General features: G+C 36.0%; 1 protein-coding gene across 2 annotated transcripts in view; it reads left to right on the forward strand.

Annotated features, from left to right (window-relative positions):
- fstl5 (follistatin-like 5) overlaps positions 1-24,033 on the forward strand; it is a 152,086-nt gene that overhangs the window by 108,653 nt on the left and 19,400 nt on the right. For both annotated transcript variants that reach the window (XM_047802686.1, XM_047802687.1), the window contains exons 8-11: positions 2,600-2,611; positions 5,488-5,608; positions 13,361-13,522; positions 15,257-15,391. In XM_047802686.1, the coding sequence (XP_047658642.1) occupies positions 2,600-2,611; positions 5,488-5,608; positions 13,361-13,522; positions 15,257-15,391 (430 nt within the window). The remainder of the gene's footprint in view (positions 1-2,599; positions 2,612-5,487; positions 5,609-13,360; positions 13,523-15,256; positions 15,392-24,033) is intronic.

Genomic DNA, 24,033 nt, shown 5'->3' on the forward strand with positions numbered 1-24,033 from the left:
AAGACATGGTAGTTTGATTGGCATCTCTAAATTGTCTGGAGTGTGTGATTGTGTGAGTGAATGAGAGTGTGTGTGTGTGTATGTGCCCTGCGACGGGTTGGCACTCCATCCAGGGTGTATCCTGCCTGATGCCCGATGACGCCTGAGATAGGCACAAGCTCCCTGTGACCCGAGAAGTTCGGATAAGCGGTAGAAAATGAATGTATGAATGTTTGGACCCAGTGGGAACAAATAGGAACTTTTTCTTAGGGTGTGGCAAAGGAATTGATGCATTAATCTATGTCTATTCATATTAAACTGTTTTGTATGTATCTGTAGATTTCTAGATCTGAAATATGAAATATCATAGAATTCTGTACATCCGGCTCAGATATTCGAGAAATTAGTCCTGTCTTGAACTGTAATAATATACAGTAGATATTTCTTTTTTCCATACAGGCAACAACTGGGTTTGTAAAAATTACAACCCTTCCCTTTAATATCAGAGCATCGTGAAATCCATGCAGCTAGAGAAAAGCCATATAATCTGGCTCAACCTGTTAAATTACAGTTACTTTGACATAGTCGTCCTTCAATTCCTGTACTGATTCCCGTATTTCTGCCTTTGATTATTTATCCAGTCCTCTATGAAGAAAGGCACGAAAGCATTTGCAAGCTTCCAGCAACTTCAACCGTTCAATAAATGAGTGCATTCCCAAATAAACCTGAACAGGATTTGAAGCTAAAGCCGCTTAGACACATTAAATTTGAGAATGAAATCTTGCCGTGTGTTGCATCACTGGGTGCAGCTGCAACTGTCAAGGGAAAAGTGTGAACTCGTGAAGCTCTTCTGTTGCTTCCTGCTCTGCTGGACAACTTTAACACAAGAGCTGGATACCCAACAGTATAAATGATGAAAAGCGAGTCTTAAAGTCTCAGCTTTGGTGACGCCGATTCATCTTTAGGCAGTTTGTATCGAAAGGATTCGTAAAGATGTAAGGTGAATTCTGGCAATGTTACATTTCATAATCATTTAAATTCTCCAGTTTATAAGCAGGTATACAGGGTCAGGTTCAGCCAATGAAAAGACAATATTAGTAGTCAGGAGTTGAAAAATCTGGATTTGTTCAGTTACTCGTGATTATCAATGTTATTAACAGTGCTATTATCAGCATTAATACCAGGTTATTGCCAGCAGATTCTTTTACAAGTGTTCATACCAGTGTTATTACCAGGCTATTACCATTGTTATTAACATGTTATTACCAGGGTTATTATCAGGTTATTACCAGTGTTATTCTTAGGTTATTACCAGGGTTATAATCAGTTTATTGCCAGTGTTATTACCAGGTTATTATCAGGGTTTTTAACCGGATTATTAAAAGTGTTATTACCAGATTATTACCAGGTTATTTCCAGGGTTATTAGCAGGTTACTACCAGGCTATTACCAGGTTATTATTATTTTATTAGCAATGCTTTTGTCATGTTATTGCTAGTTATTAGAAGGTTATTACCAGCTTATTACCAGTTTTATTAACAGGTTATTACCAGTGTTATTATTAGGTTTTTACCAGGTAATTACCAGGGTTATTATCAGGTTATTACCAGTGTTATTATTAGGTTATTACCAGGTAATTACCAGGGTTATTGCCAGGTTATTACCATGGTTATGATCAGGTTATTCCCTTTGTTATTACCAGATTATTATCGGGGTTTTAACCGGGGTATTACCAGTGTTATTACCAGATTATTATTATTTTATTAGCAATGCTTTTATCATGTTATTGCTAGTTATTAGAAGGTTATTACCAGGTTATTACCAGTGTTTTTAATAGTGTTATTAAAAGGTTATTACAAGTGATCCAAGAACTACATAGAACTACATGAGCTACGTTGTCCTAGCCACATAACTTGTACAACCTATTGCAGATAGTGATAGATGAAAGACAGTGCAGCCAGACAAAACAAAACACTACAGGACAAAACAAGATAGTGTTGACCAGTGAACAACTGAACGTTGTGCAAAACATTGTGCAAAGGTATAAGGTCACAAAACATTGTACAAACTAGAACAACACATACTAATTAATTGCATAATTCTTACTAATTATTGCTAATTCTTTCTCATTCGTTTCAAATTACGTTTATTATTGAAGAACACCTACAAAACAAGTTTATTCTTGTCTACATTATAACAACATCAACTTTATTCTCTCACCATCCTCACTTTTTCTTATTTTAGAGCTTATGAAATTATCAAGAGATCAAAAAAGTGTACATTTTCACATCTGATGTGACGGAATACATATTGAAATATGAATTTATTGGAATTTATTAGCAGCTGCTTTACACATCCCTGTGGCAGAGTTGTTACTGTAGGTGTAAAAATATATTAGTAATAGAACTATAAACACCAATCAGAATCAGGACTTGGTATTAAAGATAAAATAAAGATTTTTTTTTAACATTTGAGTTGCTAGTTTATTTGAAACTCCAACATAGTGAGTCATAACTATACTCACTAGTCAGCACTATACTCTCAGTGTACTCTGAGTTCTATAACACTGAAGTGAATCTAATCTCTAATCTCTTTTCTCTACTGCTTTTCTTCCCTCCAGATCCCTCCACAGGTAGGTTTCCTCACCCCGTCTCGAGGTCTGCATGCCTTCAATCCACCACAATCTCAAAGCCCTGAAGCTGATCTGACATTGCATTAAGATTTTGGGATTTAACTGGGGTCTGGGTGATTGTGGGTCAGAGTAGATGCCTGTGTCAGTGGTTTTATTTTCTCCTATAGGCTTGTGCTATATGGGAGTTAATAGAGTTTTATCTGAGCAGCGTATTGCTTTTTTCAGCACTGTTTAAGAGAGAAGAGAGTAGAGAAAGGGCAGCCGAGGGCACAGTTGGGTCTTCAGAGAGATTATTGCCTATTAATATACAGTCAGTTTAACTTTTCTCTGGTTATATTCACTGCTTCTATTATTTTAAACGCCCTCCAGTACAGCTCTGGGAAGGAAATAGAGGAAACCAGACAGTGTCTTTTCACCTTTTTTGACATTTAGGGTGGTGAAATAAGTACACCATCAATTTGTATAGTGCACTGAGAAAAGAGCACAGGAAACATAAAAAGAGCAAAATATTTCATACATACAGGTGTATATAAAATTTAACAAGGTTTTGAATAAATGTTTGTGAGTTTATTTTACAATTTACCCCCAAAAAAAATTGAAAATAAAAAAATAAAAAAACAGAAGTATAAAAACACTGATCCATATCATAAAGCAAATTTTACAAGGTTCTTGAAAAAATGTTTTAGTGGATGTTAAAGATGTTAAATCTTTTGGAACCTTGAGATCGTTGCAGAATGTAACTTAAAAATAAACTCCTATTTTTAATTATTTTATTCTTAACACTCTATTAATGAATATTATTAGATTTTATCATTATTTATTTATTTATGAAGAGCAATTTCACCAGACTTTGACCCTTTTTATATCCCACATTCTTTTTGGGAAGCCACAGGGGTCAGAAAGAATATTTTTATGTAAGCAATGTGCTCAAAAAATTTAAACGACACACTTTCCATATCGTAGCATCATGTTAATATTAACCTAGTCTGACTGGTTCCCCTTGTTCTTCTTCCAGTGATTAGTTTTCAATTTCCATAATAATGTGTTGCTCCTTTGCACTTGGATCCATGTTACAGGATAGTGGTTTATGTTTTGCACATTTTTTGACTGCTTGATTATTCTGGGATGCAAGTTGTTATAGATATATTTTAACTGATCAATTAGCCACAACGACGTGGAAAAATATATGGGTGAGAATGGAAAAATCAGCATGTTTTCTTGTATTCAGGTTGTTGCACATGAAAAATTAATTAGCTTCCGGGCTTTTGGTAGCATTTTTCTCTCATTCGTTTCTCGCATACTGTTTATCATCACGGTCATGTTTCCATTATCATGTAATGCCACCTAAAAGGTGATTATTTTCCACTAACAGCACAACAGCAAAGTTATTTCTAGAATTTGTCGTAATATTTTTATTCATTTATACAGCAGGTCAGAAACCAATGAGAATTCTGAATGCTGGGCAAATATATCATCAGGATATAGATCGGAAAGGTCTGAACTTTGATATTGAACAAAATGTGTAGAGTGTAAAATGTGTAGAGTATAAAGAATGAACATAATAAATAAAATAATAAATCAATTTAATTCTATTCTCATTGGTTTCTGAGTTTTCAGACATCCTGTAGTCTTACTGATTCACTTACACAATAGCTACACAAGTAGCTACACTGCTTTACACAGTATATGTATGCAGATATTCATAATTATAATAAATTATATATAATATATGTGGTAAAATATAGGATTTGCTTTTATAACATTATTTGTGACAAAGAAAAAACTATTAAGCCATTGAAATTGCCCTATTCTATTGGCAGATTTAGCATATTTGCTCATATTTGCTTAATTTATACTTTATGTCTACAAAATAGAAATATAGCAGAATTATCTGCAAATCGAATAACATTTTTGAAAACAGAAAAAACTTGAAACGAGTTCAAATATCTAGAAATCAGCTTCTTTGTCTTATATCATATAATAATAGAATAATATTAGAATGAGGAGTATTACATAAATTTCCTTTATCTAAAATATCTTCACTTATTGAGATATTAATATAGACCTGTGAGACACATGCTGTCAGAATGTCAGCTATAAAAAATGAATCGATTCACTAATTTGAATCAAGATTTCACCAGTGCTGAGGTGTCATTTCATTCAAATCACAGATTTACAAAATATGTCTCTTATCAATCCTGGAGCATTTGAGGAATTTATTTGTGGTCCATTTAATTTGTACTGGAAGCTTATGTGCTGGGTTCATGATGGCGTGCTCTTTTGTACTTTTGTTGCTGCTTCACTGTCAAGCATTTTTTTGTTCATCACAAAAGAAACGGATTGCACAGCAACAAGCCATTTTGTAAAAAAAAATCATGCTCAGATGATGACAGCCGTCATTTTTTTATCGACAATGAACTCTTCCTCTCTATCAGGCTGTGTTGAGCCTAAAGGAAAGATCTCTAAAGTGGCTATGATTCGAATGCAATCCATTTCTATTGATTCACTTTATTTTACATGACTACATGGCTCTCTCTCTCTCTCTCTCTCTCTCTCTCTCTCTCTCTCTCTCTCTCTCTCTCTCTCTCTCTCTCTATCTCTCTCTCACTCTCTTGCACAGTATTTGTACAAACTTGCACGACATGATATTCAACTTTTTTCAGTATCAGCTCATAATCTTTTATTTCTTGATTTATTCAGTGCCTATGGCTTTTTTTTTTTTTTTTTTTTTTTTTTATTAAACTAATTTATTTAATTTGGGTTATTGTGATTCAAGTGTTGTGACAGTCTGCCCTGCTAGCATGCACAGTTTTTTTTTTAATCGTTAAACATCACAGTTTGTGAATGTCAATTAGACCCATCTGTTTATTTCCCAGGATTTTGGTGATGATGGAAGTCTGTACATCACCAAGGTGACCACCACTCACATGGGGAACTACACCTGCCATGCTGAGGGATATGAGCAGCTTTTCCAGACACACACCTTGCAAGTGAATGGTACGTGAAACAAATCTTAAAATACACATATCCAGAGTCTCAAATATATATAAATATACTCATTCAGAAAAAGTTCAATAAAAGGGGGATTAATTCCTATTAATATGACCCTACTATTGATTTCTCGATTTTGATTGGACAGACGATGTTTAATATTGTGTAACAGCACCTCTAACTGTGGTACCAGATGTAAAGAAACGAACAGCTTTACTGAGCACTGAGCATTTCTGTAACAAAAGTCTTGTACAGTATGGTAGCATCCTTGTATCACACAAATGGATTTAAATGTGTAATTAATATCTAGGGCATGAAAATTTACTTCAAGCACACATCCCAAAGTATTTTAGTCATCAGCCCTTTTTTAGGATATGGATGGATGGATGGATGGATGGATGGATGGATGGATGGATGGATGGATGGATGGATGGATGGATGGATGGATGGATTGTTGGATGGATCGGTATGTGAATATTTGTGTAGTTGGATGGATGGAAATATGGGTGTGTGGATATGTGTATGGATGGATGGATGGATGGATGGATGGATGAATGGATGGATGGATGGATGGATGGATGGATGGATGGATGGATGGAAGGATGGATATGTGAGTTGTTAGATAGTTGGATGGGCAGATGGGTAGATGGTTAAATGTATGGGTGTAAAAGGGTGTGTGAGTATGTGGGTGGTTGTATGGATGAATCGATTGATGGATCGTTGGATGGATAAATTGGTAGATAGAAAGTTGGATAGATGGATGGAAGTATGGATGGATGGATGGATGGATGGATGGATGGATGGATGAATGGATGGATGGATTCTACCAATAAACAACAAAGTGCCAACATCTCATTTCTGAAGATGTTCCACCTCATGTTTTACCTCATACACCATCCCTGTGTGTGAGCTGTTACTGTAGAAATAATGGATCAACATCAACTTCTGACCAATCAGGATCAAGAATTCTTGTGGCATGTTTACTTCTGACACTCTGGTTCCTCAATGTTTCTGAAGGGAAACCTCATCCAGACTGGGCTTGGAATCATCACTAAGAAAATAATAAAAGCACTAGAAGTTCAAAAATGTGGCTATAATCTTACACACGCAAAGAATATGTAGAGAATATATTTTGTGTAAGTATTCCGGAGAAAAAAATGTGTTAAATAGCAAGATAAAGACTTTAAGCAAAGACTTTTGGCAGAATTTTTCCCCGATTTTAATAGTCAATTTGAACTGCAAATCCAATATGCTTAGAAGGTTGTTATCATCAAAGTCACCAATTTTCCTTGAAATGGAAAATCCAGTGGAGCGAAGAAATTCAACAGCATGTTTAAGCAGACTATGTTGTGTGGTCACATCTTCCTGTGACATCTAGCTGAAACCTAGCAGATTCATTAAGCTGTCCTGTCAGACTTCGCGCAACACTGCACCTGACATCCAATTTAAAGTAGAGTTGTCGTAACAGAGAGCGATCTAAACAAGAATGTGATAATGACTTCTGTCTGGAAAAAAAATGTCTGATAAAAAGTGTTATTTATTTTAAACATGATTGCCATTTTGTGGAAGTGTAACAGAGGTGAATCAGACAGAGGTGGACAGCTGGACCTAGCAGCAAAGGTGAAAGTAAAAGGTTTGTCTAGCTTTCGGGTCACAAAATAGAGGCAAAAAAAAAACAGTGAAATGAACATTTTTATTACTACTGTACTGTTAAGAGCAGGTGCCAACGTGGAAACAAAATCCAGATGCAAATGCCAGGATAGAACACAGTCAGAGGTTTTATTTATAAAAGAACAATATTAACAGACACTAGAGGGAAAACCGAGCAACCAAAATACAAAACGAGATACAAGAAAACTGAAAACCAAAAACATAAATTGGAAAACACCGGGTGACAAAGACTCACAACAACGAGGACCCGGCAAAAAACACACAAGACAACAGGTATAAATAGAGGAGGTAATTAGTGAAACATAAGGAGGCAGGAAAAAGGTAAGGATCTGGTGGGGCAAACACATGTAAAAACATAAAACAAGCAAAAGCACATGGACATGAACAAACGCCCCCTGGTGTTCTGGCAAGGAATTGTCCAAGCCATCATGACAACTACAGTTGAAAAAAATGTCTTTTTTCTTTAAAGCAGTTATGTTTTCCATCCGTCTATACAAGACAACATGAAAGAAAATGATCACAAAGTTTAATGCTTGTATCATTTATTCCATTTATATACAGAAGAGTCAACATTATTCAAGGTTCTAGGATATCAAAACTCACCAATTTAAGCAGAAAGATTAAAAATGAGTGTATAGCTTTATAGTGTTTACAATTCTCTCAAGCACAGACTGCTATTTCCAAGCTGTTCTCTTAACACATTATCTCAAATCCATCTAAAGATCCAGTAATACTTCAGCAAATTGTTTTACATCCGGTTAAAGCTCTAAGATTCAGCGTTAATTCTGCTGGAATTTAAAGGAAGAAGAAAGGAAAAATATTCTCTTTCAACCCCATATGTGAAGATGTTGCTGTGTGACGTAATCAGCCATAATAAATACATTAACTGTTCAGATTAGGATTGGGTATTTGCTGGAGGAAACAATCAGGTTACAGAAGGGATTTCTGGGTATATTATCAAACTATAAGGATTGTACAAGGTTGCCAGATTTTTTTCTTTGGTAACAGAGTGAGACAAGGGATTTTCAGTCATGTCTAGACCATCAGCATTACAAGCAGTATTTAAGCCCCAAATCAGGAGATAAAACTGCAGGAGCATATGGAAGATGTGTTTACTATTGCCAGTGAAAGAAAGAAAGAAAGAAAGAAAGAAAGAAAGAAAGAAAGAAAGAAAGAAAGAAAGAAAGAAAGAAAGAAAGAAAGAAAGAAAGAATTCTAAACTAATTTTAGTTTACTTTAAAATTCTAAACAAATTTCTTCTAAACTTCAAATCTAAAATATAAAAATATAAAGATACAATTGTTTTAATTTGTTTATTTTTTTTTATACATAGATTTTTTTTTTTTTTTTTTTACAATGTACCATGACTACCAAATGAATTGAGAAATATCGGTCATTCAATTTTAATTTCTACACATCATATGGGCTATTTTCCATGTTTTTACCATTCTTGGATGAATATAATAAATTTTATAAACATAACATCTCAGTTCCTTTTTCATTCCTCTCCTGATAGGGTTTAATGGAAGCAGTAAAGCTCAATTTAAGCCTAGTTCACTAATAAAATCCCATAATTTCACATAACTGAAACATGACCTTGTTTTGTTTAGAGCTGCCTCAGGTCTGAATCCTCAGGTTGGGAAATATGTGCAGTTTCAATATGAACATTTCACTAAATGTACATAATGTGAGCCAAAGTGAGATTTTCTCATGTTTTGTGAACTTATTATTGAAGAACAGATGTGAATACCTCAAAACAAAAAGCAAACGTTTTCCGTACGAGCGTTTTCCGAAGCTTGTGTTTTGTCTTGTTTGTTTTATGTTTTGTCTCATAAATTCCTCCAGTAGTTAGCAGCATATGTTTGGCATGTGGTCATCTCACACCATGTGCTCAATCTCTCGATTTTAACGACCTGGACACTCGCGCAAACCCAAGAGGGTTTAACAAAAAGATTATTTTAACTGGCTGAATGGACACATTATCCATCCTCAGGGGGTAGTTGCCAGGCCATTGTTTTTGCATGCGGGGAGGAAAAGTGAATTAGGATGACATGTGTTGCCCCTTTTGTGCAGAGATCCAGGAAGAGTGGCGAGGCCTCCAGCCAGCATGGAGCTAAATAATGCACCATATCATCAGAGCGCTAGACACCCGAAGATCACTGTGTATAGAATCTGATAACTTTAATTAGACCTACCAACCACTGTATTCATTAATTTCTCAAATAATTGACCTAATCGTTATTTTTATTACATTTTTCGGACTTAAACTCACAACATTTAAGCCCCTATTAGAGATTCATAACAGTTAAGCTTTCACTGCACCATGAAGCTGAAAACAAACCAAGAGTGTAGTTATATTGTGGCTTTAATTCATCCCAGGACTCCTGTTCACCATATTCAGAGCTGAGCTAAACCTTTTTACCACTACACTGGCATTTCATTCAGCCAGCAGAATGGAAATCGATTTCTAAGACGATTTTTCAACCAGTATAAACAAATGAATTATATTCTGGCTGCAAGTCTGATATAAAATGAGTCAGGACTCGGTTAGTTTTCAGTATGAGATGTGTGTTTCACCTTTTGTTGATAACCTTACACAGAATTTTAGTGTTTAAAGATAACACCTTCAAATTGTACATGTTTTTGAACGAGCACTTGGGGCTTCACAGTGAGCAGAAATTGGTTTGATATCGCCATTTGCTATGAAAACAGACATTTGTGTGAAAAAAAAAATCTTTTTAGGCTGGGTAAAAACGGAAATATGTGTAGAAAACTAAAATATTTTTTATGAGCTCATATTAACTACCACTGTGGAGTGGGACCAGACCAACACATTCATTGCTAAACATAGATACAGGAGCAAATTCCATACTCAGATGCTTATGAACAAGCACTTGGGACATTTCAGATAAATAAACAAACTTTGAGATCATCAGTTACTTTAAAGATAGAAACCTTTTTACCTTGAAGATAAAAACTGAACATTTTTTGAAAATAAAATTGGATTTTTGGGTTTTGGGAACAAATATACAGTAGTCTCTAGTAGGCTGGATAAAAACAGAAATATGGGTTATGATTAACTACAAATTCTTAAAGCCCTAAGTATCTACATTTATCTGAAGCATTAATCACCTCTGTGGAGTGTGACAAGACAAAGACATCCGATGAACATGGCAAAGGCAGACGGAAATGGTATCACCTTGAGAAGTTCTTGAAGGCTCCATAATGAGTCTGTCATGATTCGTTCCTAAAGTCATGTCATATCTCAGAGATACGTGTTTCCTTCCCACTTTCACCACCGGATTGCTCATTATGGATCTAAATCTACTTCGACATTTCTGTAAAGTCCATGTCTAGTATTTAAAAAGTGCTCTAAAATGAAATTGATCTGAAGTTAGCTGAATTAGCCAAAGATCATTCCATGAAGTAAATGATTCCGTCCTACACCAAGACGTTTTAGATTTATATGACTCGCAAACTTCCTCCATATCGTTCTGGATTTAAGGGTTCAATTTAAAGGGTCTTGGTGCAATAAAGAATATTAGATAGATTATAAAACAAGAATGTTGTATTACAGCTCCAGTGTTCAGGGTTCGATCCTGAGTTCTGGTTGCAGACTGTATGAGGTTTCTCATTTCCACAAGCTTACTGTATAAAAGTGCCCCTAAAATGCCCCTTTTCCACTGAGGCAGTTTGAGTGCTGGTTCAGAGCCTAATTTAGAACCGGTTCTTTCTTTTTCGACAGCCAAAGCACCGGGTCTGAACCAGGAAAAGTGGTTCTTAAGTAGCACCAAAACGTTGCTGGTCTAGACTTAAGAACCGCTTGCGTCACGGGCTGTGGGCGGGAGTGTGGGCGGGGCTAATGTTAGATAATGTATCTTAAGTATACTAAAGTTTAATACACATTTACTTTACCGCAATATGATCAGTTATCAGCACACGATAGTAAGTAGCTACATGCTAAGGCTAACCTTTTTCTGTGTTAATGATAAAATAATGGTATGTACTTTCTCGATTACAACCTCTGTTTTTACAAATTACATGGAGTCGCACGTACACGTTGGATTCATTGTTGATGTCGTGTTTGTGTTTGCCGCTGATGCGCTAACGTTGCATTGTAACGTGACACGTATACAGTGACGTATACTGTGAAGGCTCTCTAACCGATGGAAAGGCAAACGGGTTCTTAGAAGGTTCACCAGTGGAACCAACTTTGAACCAGCACCAGCAGTAGCTCTAAACCAGCAACCAGTTCTTTCTGGTGTATAAGGGGTATAAGTGTGAATAGGGCAATTTCCTGTGTTTTTTTGGATCCACTTTGACCTAATCAGGATAAATGTCGAACTACAAACACAAAGTGTAAATGTTTATTTGTTAAATATGCTCAGCTACTTGTCAGCCCATATATTTGGCACATCCCTGAATTAATTATAGAATGGTGTTTAATTTACATTTCATTAGAGTATCGATCTCAACAGCTTTCTAATTAGACATAGGCTACTTTATATTCTAGAGGACCGTGACTTTGTAGGTGAACAACTAATGGAAATACATTCTCATGATTGAGCTTGTTGTCATTAAATATTTCAAACACACAGAACTGTTTGTGAATTGATCTTCATAACAAATGAGTGAATTACTTTGCACAGTTTTAGAAGATGCTTTTGAGCAAATTTGCTTATGACTGATTCATATAAAATAGACCAGACTCAGAGATCACACTCTTTTAGCAACCACATTAAAGGTGTATAGAAAAAAAGAGAGCGAGTATAAAATTGTCTTGCAACTATGAAGACAATGATCGCATTAACAATTACTTTTAAAAATGGAGCAAACAAAGAAAAAATGAATAAACAGATAATGACATTAACGAAAATAGAAAAAAAAATGAGCCAGAAAACAGACCACAAGCAAAGCATAAAATAAGAAATAAATAAAATGTTAGAATTTTGAATAAAATAAATACATGAACTTTTTTAAACAAACAAACAAACAAACAAAAATAAATAAATAAATAAATAAATAAATAAATAAATAAATAAATAAATAAATAAATAAAAGGAAGGTAACATTTTTTCCCTGAAATAAAGACATTTTAGGATAGAATGAATAAAGTGTAATTTAGTGGAATTTTTTTTTTATTATTATTTAAAATTTATTTTAACATATATATATATATATATATATAAAGAATAGAAAATGATTCACACTCATCTGGTTTTGCTTGAATCCTAGGTTTTATGCTTCACAAATGCAAACCTGCTTCTTCCTTATTCTTTAAAAAAAGAAATAAATAAACAGGCCCTACTGCACCCCTATTATCTACATTTTCCAACTATCAATCTTTCTTTATTTCTGTTTCTTTCTATGTATCTTTCCCTCACATCCACACAATCACCTATGGGAGACAGGAAGGTGGAACAGATGGTAGAGGATGTACTCCCGCTCTACTCTAGCATATATAACACACATGCATTAAAAAAAAGAAACACACTCAGTCCCCTCCAAATGTCCTCAGTCTAATGCACCAATCTGTCATGCTCTTCTCCTGCCTGGCCTCAATTAGAGCTGACACCAATACATCTGTCTGTGGCGAGCTAACATTCCACGTCGCATCCGATATCAGACGTCTTAGTCTGGTTCCTCGTTCCTGGTGTACCCGTGTCCTTCCGTGCCACGAATAAGACACTAGTAATATACCATGATGCTACATTACAGAAACACGGGATCTATAGAAAGGCACCTGAAAGATCCCGCTTCTTGCTCTCGACCCTAGTGTGCGTCTTTTTTCCCAAATCAATGATGCTCATTTTAAAAATCAATGGCTCTTTACCAGCAGCCTTCTCCTCGGTTTTTCTAGCTCATTTGTTTGCCAGGAAGCTGCAAAGCTTTCGCCATGTCAATGAGATCATTTTCCTTCCAGACAGGAAATGAATTGGGCATCCATTCTGATAAAGAAGCGTCCTTTCTTTAATCCTAAACAAACAGGAAACTATGAGATGGCAAATGTGATTAGCTTTAATTTAATTCATTTCCCACACTTATGAACTCAGGCTTTATCATCTCTATGTCCATCCTCTTCCTCAGTTCCTCCTGTTATCCGGGTGTATCCGGAGAGTCAGGCACGTGAACCCGGAGTCACAGCCAGTCTGAGGTGCCACGCCGAGGGGATTCCAGATCCACAGCTGTCCTGGCTGAAGAACGGCATGGACATTTCTACTAAACTGTCCAAACAGCTCACACTACAAGGTGAACGATGACAGCTTTCACTCACTGCACCCTGAATGTCAGAGATCCTTTCTTTCTTTCTTTCTTTCTTTCTTTCTTTCTTTCTTTCTTTCTTATTCCAAGTTTCCCTTGTTTTTTGTAATTTTTCTGTCATGGTATCTTCCCTTCCTTCCTTCCTTCCTTCCTTCCTTCCTTCCTTCCTTCCTTCCTTCCTTCCTTCCTTGTCAGACTACTTTCTTTCTTTCTTTCTTTCACTCTATTCTTGTCTCACTCTTTTTCATGCATGTTTCTCTATTTTCTCTATACATAAGACTATTTGTTTCTCTATCCATTTCTTTCTTTCTTTCTTTCTTTCTTTCTTTCTTTCTTTCTTTCACTCTATTCTTTCACTCTATTCTTGTCTCACTCTTTTTCATGCATGTTTCTCTATTTTCTCTATACATAAGACTATTTGTTTCTCTATCCATTTCTTTCTTTCTTTCTTTCTTTCTTTCTTTCTTTCTTTCTTTCTTTCTTTCTTTCTTTCTTTCTTTCTTTCACTCTATTCTTTCACTCTATTCTTGTCTCACTCTTTTTCATGCATGTTTCTCTATTTTCTCTATACATAAGACTATTTGTTTCTCTATCCATTTCTTTCTTTCTTTCTTTCTTTCTTTCTTTCTTTCTTTCTTTCTTTCTTTCTTTCTTTCTTTCTTTCTTTCTTTCACTCTATTCTTTCATTCTATTCTTGTCTCACTCTTTTTCATGCATGTTTCTCTATTTTCTCTATACATAAGACTCTTTCTTTCTTTCTTTCTTTCTTTCTTTCTTTCTTTCTTTCTTTCTTTCTTTCTTTCTTTCTTTCTTTCTTTCTTTCTTATTCCAAGGTTCCCTTGTTTTTTTTTGTCAATTTTTTGTCATGGTATCTTCCCTTCCCTTCCTTTCTTCCTTCCTTGTCAGACTTCTTTCTTTCTTTCTTTCTTTCTTTCTTTCTTTCTTTCTTTCTTTCTTTCTTTCACTCTATTCTTTCACTCTATTCTTGTCTCACTCTTTTTTATGCATGTTTCTCTATTTTCTCTATACATAAGACTATTTGTTTCTCTATCCATTTCTTTCTTTCTTTCTTTCTTTCTTTCTTTCTTTCTTTCTTTCTTTCTTTTTTTCTTTCTTTCTTTCGTTCCTTTATCTAACCTAATATAGCATCTCTTACCTAAAACACTAAACAGAAGTTTATGATTAGAGATGGAATACTTACTGTATCCTCATCCTCATCCTCATCCTCATCCTCCACAGAATTGAACATGGACAAACAGAAGCACGGGTTCTCTTTCTGTTTTCATGCTTTGTGTATTCGTTCTGGAATCACACTCATCACATCCTGTCATGTGGCTGGTCATTTGGTCTGCTCCATGGCCTGATGGTGGAGATAACTGCATTTTTTTAAGGCTCTAGATCTTTTGTATTCTCAAACGTTTCCCAGTAGAACTGTAATCACACCATAAAGCCAGCTATTCAAACAAAACCTAAAACTTGACAACCTGGAAACAGCATGAATTTCACAACTGCTGTCAAAAACACACTAAGTGTCCCATTACAGGAGTTTACTGAAGTGGAATTCTCTGTGTTAAAGTGGTATATTTATTTATTTATTTATTTATTTATTTATTTATTTATTTATTTATTTATTTGTTTGTGTGTGATTTGTTATCCTTTCAGCTTTATATTTGAACCTATATGTCATTTTGTTCTTCCCCCCATTTGTATGTCTTCTCACAGCTAATGGGAGTGAAGTGCACATCAGTAACGTCCACTTCGAGGACACCGGAGCGTACACCTGCATCGCCCGTAATGAAGCCGGTGTGGATGAAGACATCTCGTCTCTGTTCGTAGAGGATTCTGCACGCAAGTCATGTACGTTTAAGTCTTCGTAACTTTTAAGTGTTACTTTTGCCATAGTGGTCTATATGATATGGAAAAACGTGCCAGTAAACAGGGCTTGATCATCAGCATGCTCAAATCAATGCTAGTAATCAATGCTAGTAATCAATGCTACTGATCAATGCTAGTACAACAATTCTAAGCTGCAATAATAAATGTTTATATGTGAGAAGAAGCTACATTCATTATTGCTTCATTATCTTTAAAGGAGAAATAAACATAGCATTAACCTTTGCTAATTTGCATGTTGATGTTCCAATGCTGATGATGATCATTTTGGAAATTAAAAAATAAATACATATATATATATATATATATATATATATATATATATATCATATAGATATATATAGATATATATATATGTATATACACACACACACACACACACACACACACACACACACACACACACACACACACACACACACCACTTTAACAATGTCATGTATGTGGAAGAGGGCGGAAAGCTCTTTCCTCTGAGTGAGTTTAGCTGGATGGATGTGATAGGTTGGCTTCTTTTTTCTTTCTTTCACTCTATTCTCTTTCTTTCTTTTTTGTTCTTTTTTTCCTTTTTATTTCTACGTCTCACTCTTTTTCTTGCATCTTTCACATCTAATTTTTTGCCACAATGTTATTGCATCATTATGTTGCATCTTTTACTAATCTGATTTTTTTTACACACTGTCTTTTCCTTCCTTCCTTCCTTCCTTCCTTCCTTCCTTCCTTCCTTCCTTCCTTCCTTTTTATTTATTTTTACACATTCTATTAGTTCCTTAAACCTTCTCTTTGCATTTCTTTCTTTCTACACATTTACACCTACACTTACTCCTAGGCTCAAAGGATTGTCAACAAAGTTGTTCATACCATCTGACGATTTGTTGTTCTTTAGCCATCCAAAGAAGAGATGAAAACGTGTTACAGAGTGTGTGCTGTGAGATATTTAGTGATTCCTGGTATAGGCTTCACAGCGTACACTTCAGTCGAAGAGGTTGTCATGTCAGACAGTCGGGAGATGTAGTGCATCGACAGAGTTCAGAAGGTTGGCTGTAGAGAAACCTGGTGTTGCCCTGTACAAAACAAAGAAGGGTTTTAACACGGGTCACCAGCTTGAGACACGACTGCTGTTTCGCCTGCATGAATAATCCATGAGGGAGTGTTTTTCCTTGCTTCAAGACCTGCTATTAACACTACAACATTATAACACCAGCATTTCAGGATTAGGTTAATATATTGCGACAATTAAAACTGTGGCTTTGTTGGACTTTGTGCTTAAGGATATTAATTTAGCATTTCGAATGCCTTGAGGAAAGCATGTTAGCGTTGGATCTGGCAGATAGCGCTACAAGTGTCACTTTAAATGTAAGAGGAGATAGAACACATGCGGAGGAGGTCTTTTAATGCTACTTCTATTACTGCAGAGCCACACTCTTGAGAATGGGATAAAAACAACTATATTTTTATTGCTTAATTCAACAAAACTGTTGACTTTATTTTTGTTTTTTGTTTGTAGCTTCAGCTACAAGATCGTACTAATTGTATCAACCTACACAGATTTGTAGGGTAACAACTGCATGTAATTGTATATATACTGTATAGTGAAGCTTTCTGTGGATAGATGTTTATTTAAGATTTTATGCAAACAACGCTTCAACTACATTAAGGATCACTTGGACTTAGTAACCCTAATGCATTTGTTTGGTTCTTTTGGCTAACACTTGAATACGATTGCTGTATCATTTGTCTCTCAAATGCAACAAATCGACATTAAATACAACACAAATAAACGAAACAGACTAATTAAAGTATCTGAAGTGAAAACTACTGAAAACTATAGACAATGACGTGAGAAAATTGCAGAATCTAATAATTCACTACTTATACAGTATGTAAATATATAAATTTAAAGATTAGCATTCTCTAGATTAGCATAAAAAATAGATTATATTAATATATAATATATGGTATTAATATAGGGTTCGAACAGAAACTGAAATATAGTGTATAGGATACAAATCACTCATTGATTGTTTCGAAGGCTTCAGCAAGGAGGAGTTAGTATTAAATTCTATAATGAACTAAGATGTCGAGCTAATTCATGAGTTGATAACAAGATAATGGTTAACTCCAACTGACTGTATCTGACAGTAGAAAGGACATTATTCATAATAACACTCTCTGGTGTTTATAACAGTTTATAATCACACCCTCCAGTGTCACCCAATTGAGGATGAGGTTCCCTTTTGAGTCTGGTTCCTCTCAAGGTTTCTTCATCTTCCATCTAAGGGAGTTTTTCCTCACCACAGTCACCTCGGGCTTGTTCATTGGGGATACATTTAAACATATTTAATATTAATTTTTTTGTCTTATGTTTCTTACGTTCTGCTTTAGGACAATGTCCATTTTTAAAAGCACTACACAAATAAAATTGAATTGAATTATCCTGTATAATCTTTGAAGACCATAGACTAGAGTCATACGTGTTTATATTCCTACAGTACTTCTCTACATGAATCTCTTTTACTCTGAAAAACAGTCTCAGTTAACATGGAAAGTAACAAAGATATGTTTATGAAACATGTGACTAATAAGCGACGTGACTGAAATAACACACGTTTCTCACCTGTAAATATTTCCGTGTTATTCAGAGAGAAAATATCACAGAGAAGAACATTTCTTATTCAGGAGCTGCACACAACAACAACAACAACAACAACACTTTCCCAGCTGTTGGTGGATGAATAATAGGATGTCGTGTGGAGCTGGAGCTGGAATCCACAGTCCAATAGAACATATGCAGAATATATATATATATATATATATATATATATATATATATATATATATATATATATATATATATATAATGTATAACTGACTGCCCTTGAGTGCACATTTTTCTTCCGCTGGCACTCCTGCATCCTGAGAAATTTCCTAATTTAGCCAGACATTAGGCAACGTCTCACACTCCAGGATATGTACAGTTGTTGTTTATTCGTCTCTCGCTATCGATCGCCTCCCGCGCTCTAGGTTTGCTGTCAGGATTATCCCTTCACACGCTATAATTTGGCATTTCAGACTGTCAGACACTGAACACTGCACAGCAACAGTGTTATTCCCCTGCCACAGCCTGCTGGATGTGACCGCCGTGTCCACTGACCCATTGTTACAGTCCAGATAACTCTGGAAGCGCTAAAAATATGTGGCTGACAACATCACATCAACACGCTCCTTTTTCATGATGCAACAGACGAAAAGCTACAAATATTCTCTAAACTCTGTGGTTTCTTCAACCTTTCTTCTGCATACTGTAGCATTGAATTCCATTTCCAATTCAAATGTTTTCACAACCAGACGGTACGACGATATAGTGAATCGGAGGTAGGATCAAAATAAAAATAGAATGACAATAGAGTTAAAAATGAGAACAGACATACATCTTGTACAATAGGAAAGAAAAATAGTTTAGATATAATACAGTCTAGGTCATTGTACGGTAGTTCAGTGGCAGAAGAGTATGATATGTCATAGAGGTAGAATACAATTTAAAGAAGAATAAAATTAATTCTACAGTAGCAAAGGAGTAGGTATACAGTATGGAGTGTCACAGATGCACAAATAAAAGTACAAATAAACATTACAAATATTGTATAAGACTAAATTCCAATTAGAATTCTAAATTTATTTATCAAATTCACCACCGTATTGTATTCTATGACTGACGATGTAGGGGAATTCTCTTAGACTGTCTGTGTCATGGATCCTATTCTGTAGCAAGGGACAAAATTATATGAATATATATATATATATATATATATATATATATATATATATATATATATATATATATATATATATATACGAATAAGTATAGAAGAAAAATAAAAATAGAGGTGCAGTTGTGTCCAGTGTGTGCAATTGAAGCACAATAAATGTATGTGCGCTTTGCTGAAATCCAGTTGATATACAGAGTGTCATGCAGAAAAGTCCAGAAAAGTCCAAGCTCTAGTCCTACAGTACAGTATGTGTCATCCTGCTTCAATGACTTGTTGAAAGTATTTCATCCTCATTCTCTCTGTCTTGGCCTTCAGGGAGAGATTCTCTGACCGCACCATAAATTAGCGTCCGTTGTTAATCTGTTAAAATAAGGTCCTTCCCAGGTGCTTGTAATTATTATTATTTGTTTGTTTGTTTGTCTGTCTGTCTGTCTGTCTGTCTGTCTGTCTGTCTGTCTGTCTGTCTGTCTGTCTGTCTGTCTGTCTGTTTGTTTGTTTGTTTGTTTGTTTGTTTGTTTTTTATGAGTTCAAGTGACTGAAAAAAATGAAAGCCCAGAACATTTAGTTAGGTCATATGCTGTAATTGTAGGCTAAGAAAACCAATATTTGCTTGCAGTCATTCTCTTCACCTGACAGAGCTCCTGCTGAGGCGAGACATCCCATTGGGACTCGGCTTTTCAGTCAATGGTTTACTGTAATTACGGACACTTTTTAAAGATTTTTACATGTTCCTGCTTCCGACTAACAGGACAATCGGGCAGGAAACCGATTTCAGTTTAAAAGTGTCTATTACGTTGTTTTAGGGGAGGATCCTATTCTGAGTGTGTGTGTGTGTGTGTGTGTGTGTGTGTGTGTGTGCGTATGCGTGTGCGTATGCGTATGCGTGTGCGTATGCGTGTGTGTGTGTGTGTGTGTGCGTATGCGTGTGCGTATGCGTGTGTGTGTGTGTGTGCGTGTGTATGTGGTACGTGTGTGGTACGTGTGTGTGTGTCAGTCTGTAATAGTTAGATACAGTAAATGCTAGCTGGGCATCTAGATCGATTGATAGATAGATGGATGGATGGACGGACGAACGAACAGACGGACAGATAGATAGATACTGTAGATAGATAGAAAGTAAACACTCAAGACTCAAGAATTTCTATTTTTTTCATAAAGATTTCTATCTTTTGTTAGCCTACTAAGGAAAATATATTAGAAATGTTCTTAAAAAAAACAAAAAAAACAATAATGGTTAGTTTTTTCCACACAAATGTTTCTATCTTCCAAATAAATGGTGATATCAAACCTATTTTCTGCTCTCTGAGATGCCCCAAGTGCTTGTTCATAAACATCTAAAATCTAAAGGTGTTATCTTCAACCACTAAAATTCCATGTAACATTATCAACAGAGTCAAAACACGTCTCACACCGAAAGCCACACCGAGTCCGGACTTACTTTAGATCAGACTCACAGACAGATTTGTTTATACTGATTAAAAAGGTCCCATAAATCGATTTCCATTCCGCTGGCAGAAATGAAGCGTCAGTATACTGGTATAAATGGTTATAATACTGTACATTAACTGTTTCGATTGACTCAAGAAACTCATGACCTTAAAATATCCATTTATTAAATAGATACCCGTCACCTAAGCAGCTCTAAAGAAGGCAGACTGAATTGCATTGCCTTGAATGTGAGAAGGACAAAACAAAGACATGCCCGGGGCACTTGCCATGATTAGTTTTCTATTTCTTCTGCTGAACTAATTAGAGTTTGACTCTTAGTTCGCTTTTACCGGATATTTAGTCATGACACGCCTTGCTCCTCTCGCTTTCCCGTCGACCACTGGCGCTTTTGGCAAAGTGGCACATAAACAAACGATCGCTGCGGCTGCGGCGTTGCTGTTATCAATATCTCTGCCTGAAAGAGTTGGAACCGGGTTGTGTGGCTATGCTTCAAAAAAAAAAAAAAAAAACATCTTCTCGCTCCAGGACAGATGATCAGGCGAAAGTGACACCCCTGTCGTTGCCCATACGCATGGCTGAGTAGCGCTCTGATACACGAGGTGTGTGTATATGAGCAGAACTCTCTCATTCTCCCTGCCTGCTGATGAATAGCATCAATAGTGTGTGTTATTGGTGAAGACCGCGCTTCAGATCTTATCTTTTCTGTTTTTCCTCTCTGGTGGCTTCACACTGGGGAAATGCAATATTTTCCCCTCAACCATTTTTTAGTCTTTTGTCAACAACCATCAATCTTGTTTTTTTTCTTTCCCTAATGGCTTAAATGTGCACGAAGGTATCAATCAATACTTAAGGAAGGCAAAGTTACCGTACGTTACAAAGCGCTATGGTATAAAACCAGAAGAATTCAGCCAGAAAGATAATAACTGCTGTTGTTGTCTGAATTTACTACATGAATTTACATGAATTTTAATTGTCTGAATTTACTACATACTTGTTCCTTTTAATCCACGGTGGTTTGCTTGTACTTTTATCATTTTCATCCATTTAATATAAGGCAACATCCATTAACCAAGTTTCTGTTTCATCCTTTCTTTCTTTGCCTCGTCATTTAATTTATTGCCAACTTAATATTGCTGCAACATTTATTGTTACGCAATAGAATATTTACAGACATTCGTCGCAATAATTCGCACACCTCATACTCAGTTATACAGGTATTATCCTGCATAATTAATTTGGCAGACGGCCTTATCATCGTCAGACCCCGGAAGGAGGAGGATTGGAGACAGACCCGTACGCAGGATAGCTTCAAACGAAAGGGGTTTAATACATAAGGGAAATTTACATATTAATTTTACATATTAAATATGTCTTAATGAATCTGCGCTGCCACATTTATACACCAAAGGACAATCACACACAATAGGGAACAGGTGTGATGACCGGGAGGAGTAGACGAAGGCGGGGCAATCACGTGGCGCAAACAAACACAAACGCACATGGCCAAAAGTCCGCGCTGATCCCTGGCAATCATTAGTAACTTATGTTTTTACTGAGCAATGAAGAGTTTAAGGGCGTTGCTCAAGGGTCCAGCAATGGCAACTTCGGGGACCTGGGATTCAAACATCACAACCTTCTAGTTGGTAAACCAATGCCTTAAACACTAAGCTGTCACATCCCACAGTTAAATCCCAGTGTGTTTACTGTCCTCCTCTCATCTCTTTCACACTGTGTGGTATTTCTAGCCCTTTGTTCTGTCCCAGTGTATTGTTCTAGTTCTGGAAAAATGGCATTTCCTAGAATGTACACAGTCTATTTAAAAGAATGACAAAAGACCAATTTAAACTTACTGAGGAACTAGAAGACTTTCCTGTGGCAGAACATTGAGACAAGAAACGTACAAAAATTAACCCACAACCTCTCATTAAAGACATTTTACCTTCTTTTTTTGCCATCGGAACCGAAATTGATTTATGAGACGTTCTCAGTATAATCGGTGTAAACAAATGAATGATTTTCTGTCTGTGAGTCTGATCTAAAGTCATTCAGGGCTCTGATGTCTTTCAATGTGAGTCGTGTGGTTGAAGATAAATTTTAGTTGCACTCGGGGCATTTCAGAGAGCATAAATGGGTTTGATATCACTATTTGTGTTAAAATAAAATAAATTGTTTGTCAGAGTTGGATTGGACAGAGTCCCGGAGCACTAGGGTGCGTTATGGCAGTGTTTATTTAGATTCTGTGCCATGTGTCTTGTTTATGTGTTCACATATGTGTTTGCCCCGCCCAATCCTTAGTCCCTCCCAGCCGCTGCACACCCGTTCCCTGTATTTCATTAATCACTTCCCCTATTTATACCTGTCGTCCTTGTCATACAGTAGTTGGGTGTCTCTTGGGGTTTGGTTTTGTTCTTTGTTTTATGTTCTTGGTTTCTGTATCTTGTTTCGTATTTAGCTGCCTAGTTTGTTCCTAGTGTGACTTTCCTGTGTGTGTCGGTCTTGTTATTTTTAATAAAACCCCTGACAGTCTGATTTTGTTCTCGCGTATGAACTCACGTTCTGAGACTGGTTTTGTTATTTTAGAATGTTTTCATGAAAATATTGCCCCTAGTAGGCTTGGAAAAAAAAACCTAAATGAATACAAGGCTCTCAAGTTTTGAAGACAGGCAAGCGTGACATCTCTTCTCTTACAAAAAAATTTAAAAAATGTTTTTTTTTTAATCGGTTGTTGCGTTAAATCTTACCCAGATAGTGCTATTTTCTGATTGGCTATTGTGTAGCCTCTCTTTTTTTTGATTGGCTGATAAGTGTCAGGCTCGACTAAGACCTGAGACGCGCTTGATTCCTGCCCGGTTCCATAGACACAGCGATGCGGACTGATACATTTTGGGTGCTGCAGCTTATTAAATATATGATAAATAGTCAAAAGTTTTTCTGTGTGAGAAATACGATGTGTGGCGGGAGAGCGTGATAAGAGACCCAAATGCGTGACTGTTACTCTCAATGCGTGACACTTGACAGCCCTGTGAATATGAAACTAAAAATTCTTAAAGACTGCTGGGAAACAAAAGCAGAACCAGAATGAAAATGAATGAGAGAGATGATATACTGTTCAAGGTTGCATCGCTACAGTCTGGGTGCATGACGTTACAAATAAAGAAGACAAACGTCAGACGTTTTTGGTGTTGATGGTGTTTTTTTGTTGATAACAAGGTTTATCCGACAAGAGAACATTGGCTTGACAAATGAAATATACCAGCTGTCAGAGTTTAGCGGAATAGCTTCACTGCTCTATGATAAAAGCCCTAATTTATGCAGAAGAAAGGTGTAATATTCAGTATTATCTAATGGTAAACAAAAACAAGTTCATTACGAAGTGTTTATCAGAACAGA

The sequence above is a fragment of the Tachysurus fulvidraco genome, chromosome 17 (assembly GCF_022655615.1).
Source record: "Tachysurus fulvidraco isolate hzauxx_2018 chromosome 17, HZAU_PFXX_2.0, whole genome shotgun sequence".
Taxonomy (NCBI): domain Eukaryota; kingdom Metazoa; phylum Chordata; class Actinopteri; order Siluriformes; family Bagridae; genus Tachysurus; species Tachysurus fulvidraco.